Genomic DNA, 5,744 nt, shown 5'->3' with positions numbered 1-5,744 from the left:
ATCCAGGAATAATGCGAGCACCGGGATTTGAACTCTGGTGGGTTGGGGATACCACTGTCCATCTAACCATCTCAACCACAGGTTGGTTCGCGATTGTCCTGAGAGTTAGACGCACGATTGCACGGCCGAGATCGTATCTGTATCTCCGTGTATACTGGGCTCATAGTTGTAAGTAGGGAATGTAAAGATCGTCTGATCTCCTCGGTCCCTATTTTCGAAAAGCCCTAATCCAAGGTTCCTATCGCACGCCGCCAACAATCTCACATGGTGCCCGCGCACAATGAAGGTCATCGATCGATCTGCTGTAATCACACGAGTACATGCCCCCGTCCGGCTTCCCTCAATCTGCGTTCCACTGCTATGATCTGACAATCAGCTGCTCCTCTCGTCTGCAGCCTGCACATGCTTCCGTCGATCATGACACCATCTACCCGGAAGAGGTTTTGTTTCTAGCTTTACCACTAACTATGTTACAATCACGGAGATAAGCTATTTACAAAATTTTCAAGAGTAGTACAGGTAGTTCAGAAAGAAATTAATGTATGAAACTGACATTAACCCTGTCATAAGAGACTTAGCATTGAGAATTAGAAGAAATTTTTAAGGTAATACGTGTAACGTTATCTGATAAAAAACTTCATTGGTAACACTGATTATTGTTGTTATATTCGAGGGCCCCGAGTTTTTGTTTCGCCCCAGGCCCCAAAAATCTCAGGACCGGCCCTGCATGGATCTAATCTAAATTTTGTGCATTACAGACAGCCAAAAATGTCTTCATATTGTCCATACTTTCATGTGGTTACCCAATTATTCACAAGAATCTACAACCGTGCTATCAAGTAAATTTAGCACAAAAAAGACATAATTGATATTCTGCAAACGTGTGTGGTACTGTAGTGAACCATTGAGGACCCTGCTTCAAACAGAAGGATTAGTTAATTAGTTTGTGGAAAGATGGTAGTATATAGTGCAGTAAGTACATCTACTAGAATTCATTCACCTCATATCTTGAACTCAATTTCGTATAAATACATAAAGATTTACGGTTCTGATCGTCGAATGGACAAGCCATCATGCCAACAGAGAAACAAGTGATGACAAGTCTATAATGATAGCAAATTGCAGTTCACAACCTTGGCAGAATAGGGCATAAGCGTAGTTTAGAGAATATAAAATACACATAACTCTGAAAACTTAATTCTTGACATAGATTTGGACAGATAGAAATAGCTTTTTTAGTCTTTCAGAGACAGTACAGGCCTGTAGAGCCACTGCAATCAATCCTCCATACCCACAAAATTCTGCAGTGACCTTGGAATGGGAGGTAATTCGACATCCAGAACACCTTCTAGCATCTGAACAACTTGCCCCATCATTGGCCTATGATCTTCAGCATCTTGAATGCACCAACATGCAATTCTGCAAGCTCTGCTCAGCTGCTCCACATCCGCATCGCCTTCCAACCTTCTATCCAACAGGCACATAACATCCCCTTCATGCAGCTTGACTGCAGCAAAGATGGGAAAGTAAGTAAAGTTCCCTTCTTTAATTTTCTCCGCATTTCTTCGCCCTGATATGATTTCAAAAAGCATCATTCCATAGCTGTAGATGTCAGCCTTGTGTGTGATCGGCAGCCCTGAGATCCACTCCGGTGCAAGGTATCCGATGGTCCCTCTCATTGTTGTCAGGGCCCTACTGAAATCTCGACCAAGAAGCTTCGCCATACCAAAGTCGGCAATCTTGGGACAGAACTGTGCATCAAGAAGTACATTGTCCGGCTTCATGTCGCAGTGTATAATGCAATCCTTGCACTCCTCGTGCAGATAAGCCAGGCCTCTTGCTGTTCCAAGTGCTATATGGTACCGCAGTTTCCAGCTCAGTTTTGCAGAATCCTTGCAGAAGAGATGTGAGTTTAAAGAACCTTTTTCCATGTACTCATACACCAATAACCTGCTACTGCTATCAGCACAGAATCCAAGTAGACGGACAAGATTGTTGTGTTGAATCATCCCAATGGTCTGCACCTCTGCTCGAAACTGCTTCTCACCTTGCCTAAGGCATTTTAGCCTTTTGACGGCCACTACAGCAGAACCTGGCAATGTCCCCTTGAAAACACAGCCGAAACCACCTTCTCCGAGTTTTTCAGAGAATTTTTTTGTTGAGTTCTTTATTTGTGCAAATGAGAAGACCACAAGGCTTCCGTTTTCATACACAGTTCTTGCTCTGAATAACTTTGTTCTGCATCTCCACAAAACAGTCAGACCAATGACCAAAACAATGATGGTTAACGTGGCCATTGCCGTTAGAAAGAGAGGAGCAGCTCTGAAACCCAAATGTCCATCTTGTTGTTTGGTGGCAACACGTATGTACAAACGATTGCCATTTGAACCAGAGTCAAGCACTACCGTGTTCCGTAACTCCCAAAACCATAACAGGCATGTCACATTGTAAGCAAAGGCAGTACAGGTACAGTCCTTTAAGCAGGAGGTTCACACTCTTTCAGATTTCTGGCAATAGAGGGCCAAGAATTCTTGGGTAACTTGTAGACGCCATCTATTGGGTTAAACACCCCTTTTCGATGAGTTGAATTGTCTCCTTCACAATTCATAGGAACCTCCCTCGAACAGCCAAGAGAACTCCTTGATGTTGTGCTTAATGGATCAAAACCGGCAGGGCATATGCAGAGGCCTGACCTTTTGCAGATTCCATAAGGTCCACAGTACGACTCAAAAGTCGCAGAAACTTTCTGGAGCAGACCACAAAACAGAACTGCGTGCCTCTTGCTTAGCAAATTCAACAAATCCAGAGCCATTTAAACGCATGTATGTATGTGCGTCATTTAGTGTCAGAACAAAGTCTCCATCTTCACGAACTATCCAGCTAGGAAAAGTACCAGCAAACACTAAACCAAAAGGATTATGCTGAATAATAAAACCTCGCATTCTTGTTGCATCCACTGTCAGAGTAAAATTTGTCATATGAGTATCATACAGAGAAGAAAAAAGGATCATGCTCTTGGCTCTTGCCGATGATTGAATTGGACCCTAGGCGCATTCCAGGGAGCAGTATACCAGTTGGGCCGTCAAAACTCTGCCAAAGCACCTGCGAACTGTTTGCTTGGTCTCTTAATACAAGATTCCCATTATCAAGAAGCACTGCAATGGCAGAGATAGAAGTGGTCGTCCTGTAATCTAAGTTCAAAAGGACAGAACCAAAGCTGTCGGTTATATGTAGCGTGCCGTTCTCTGATAAGGTAGCTGATGATGAATTGCAATCAAAAGTCGCTTCCAGATCAGGTTGCCAAACCAGCGAATAATCATCGTGGGACGATGAGTTAGTGAACCAGGTGCCAAAATCACAATACCGGGGATAATAATATTGCAAATTGGGGTTGAAACCCAACTTGAAGACACCATTGTTTGAGAGCAGGATCTGGCTAGCATTTACAGATTGCCCAGGAAGGAGCGTGTCTCCTGCATCCGTGAATTTCCAGCCGGGGCATACAAGGTTGATGAGGAAGGGGAGTAGTAAAACAAAGGAAGATGGGAGCACAGACCTCCACTTGCTTGCTCTCTCCATTGATGAGGTATTTCTTGGTGAGAAATCGGTTTGCTCCGTCCGTCCTAGCAGAATTTGATGAGGTATTTTTTGGTGAGTACTAATGGATGTGCTCCGTCCGTCCTAACTGAACAGATATATGGGAACCAAGCAGCACCTTCGGTTGCAAGTCAAGTCAATGGTGTGCTATGTCATAGAGGAATTTTCCAGGTCGCATATGGTTGGCGGTGTGGTTGAATTAATGGATAGCAATGACTATTCAGTGTGGAAAATGTTGAGCATTTCGGTACACATACGTGCACACAGGCAAGCGCACTAAAGCAGAGACTGTAACATGTGGTTCACAGTCGACATCAGGCATGTTCGGCCAGTACTGGCATCTAGAGTTCTCAGTTGAACAGCTCTATTGGGCGGGCGTAGACAGGACTGACTATGTCATTCGATAGTACTCCCTCCGCATCAAAGTATAAGTCTTTTTTTACACTACTACTATGTCACAAAACGTCTTATATTTTAATACGAAGGGAGTATTTGGCAAATTAATAGTGCATGCTGGCATGAATTCTTACAGCAGAGAGTCAAAATCAAAAGAGGCGCGCATCTTTCGATTCATGACTAAAGCAATGGGACCGGTATTACCTGCTGTCGCTACCCTGACGCCGACTGAAGCGGCGCAAGTTGAACGCAACCCCCACAAAGCCGCTCGCTCGGTGAGGCATTTCATCAAACACCCTCTGTGCGTGCCGCCTGCTTGGCCCCCGTGCGCGCTGGAACGGAAAGTTTGGGAATACAGGGTGCGGCGACTGTGAACCTTCCTCGTACTCCCTCCCTTCCGGTTCATGTCTGGACTGGTGGCAAGTGGAAAATCTGTGTCGGTGAGGAGGAGGGCATGATGCATGATCCTTGAATTGCTCCCATGCGACGAGATTTTGGAATGAGGCGCCGGCTTGGCTGGATGTCAAACGTCCAGGTTTACGCCCCCCTCACGTGGGCAAAGGACGTTTTGTGTGTTCCTCTTTTTTCGAGAACTGACCGGGCACTAAGCGCACGCACATCTTATTCCTACGAGCACCTTTAAGGGATTAAACCGGCACATCATCATCAGATTGACGAAACCGTTACACATGCTTTCGTAGTCGACGGAAACGTCTCCTTCCACTGAACGTACATTGCTGGAAGGCGTGAAATAAATCTGGAAAAATGTAACCGCCAGTGTCAAGTCCGAGACTTCAACTCGAGTGGACAAAGGATACAACTGTTCTCTTATCATACAACCACAAATTGGTTCGCGGCAAAGCTTGTTTCGATCATGTGGTCGATCAGTACATCACATAATATAATATTACTCATGATAAGGGCAGACTTGACTTATAAACGGCGGAGTAAACTTAGTGGAGGATTTTTACTCCACTAAATTTTGATCGGACCTAGCCGAAGTTCTAGATTTAACGGAGTAAAAAACAAATTTTCAACATAAATTCGATTTAAACAATGGAATTCGACACATAATGTACGTAATCATACGTCGAAACATAGTCTAGTTTTTAAACCTGATCATGAACTTGAACTTAAAACTATGGGTTAATTTGATAAATGCCACTCAAATTTTGGCGATTCCAAAAAATGCCACTGCAATTTCTGAACTTTGGAAAATGCCACTGCAAATTTTGAAAAATGCCACCGCAGACTTTGGAAAATGCAGTGCCATTTTTTGAAATCGCCAAAATTCGAGCGCATTTATCAAATTAATCCAAGAACTAAACATCATCACCCTTATAAAAGGGCGAGTCAATCTGCTCGTGACATCCCACCGCCCATGGGGTCCCGGCTTGTGTCGTCATTGCCGCAGTTGGGAAAGATCCTCCGCCATTCTTCAACGTCAAAGTCCTCGTCGTCGCCACCGTGCTCCTCATCATCCGAGAGGACAATGACCTCTCCTTTGACCGCGCGCTCCGCGAAGATCTTCCACTCTGCTCCACCAGCTGGGGTACTGGCGGTGGAGATCCGCCATGTACTCCTCGTTGGCGTCCTGCACCGCGATGCGCTCCCTCACCTTCCGGACCTTCCTAGCCACGACCGCAGACAGCACCCCCTGCGGCGTCGGTTCGAGCTGGACGGCGTCTTGCCCCACGAGAAGTTGAGGCGGGCAGCGGCGCTGTGCAGCCGGACCTACCACCAGCCGTATT

At 45.3% G+C, this 5,744-nt stretch overlaps 1 protein-coding gene across 2 annotated transcripts; it reads right to left on the bottom strand.

The window, feature by feature from the left end:
• Window positions 1–769: 769 nt before the first annotated feature.
• Window positions 770–4,560, bottom strand: LOC123135960 (G-type lectin S-receptor-like serine/threonine-protein kinase At2g19130). 2 transcript variants are annotated; one of them, XR_006466405.1, is made up of 2 exons: window positions 4,198–4,560; window positions 770–913 (listed from the first exon to the last, which is right to left on the bottom strand). XR_006466405.1 is itself a non-coding variant. In XM_044555233.1 (2 exons), the coding sequence occupies exon 2, from the start codon at window positions 2,295–2,297 to the stop codon at window positions 1,278–1,280; it is 1,020 nt and encodes a 339-aa protein (XP_044411168.1). In that variant the 5' UTR covers window positions 2,298–3,623; window positions 4,198–4,560; the 3' UTR covers window positions 770–1,277. The 2 variants fall into 2 exon arrangements, 1 of the variants encoding a protein (XP_044411168.1); XM_044555233.1 differs by having other exon boundaries at window positions 770–3,623.
• Window positions 4,561–5,744: the final 1,184 nt, after the last annotated feature.

The sequence above is a fragment of the Triticum aestivum genome, chromosome 6B, assembly GCF_018294505.1.
Source record: "Triticum aestivum cultivar Chinese Spring chromosome 6B, IWGSC CS RefSeq v2.1, whole genome shotgun sequence".
Classification (NCBI taxonomy): domain Eukaryota; kingdom Viridiplantae; phylum Streptophyta; class Magnoliopsida; order Poales; family Poaceae; genus Triticum; species Triticum aestivum.
Note: the sequence above shows the minus strand (reverse complement) of the source record. Positions and strands in the feature narration are given on the sequence as shown.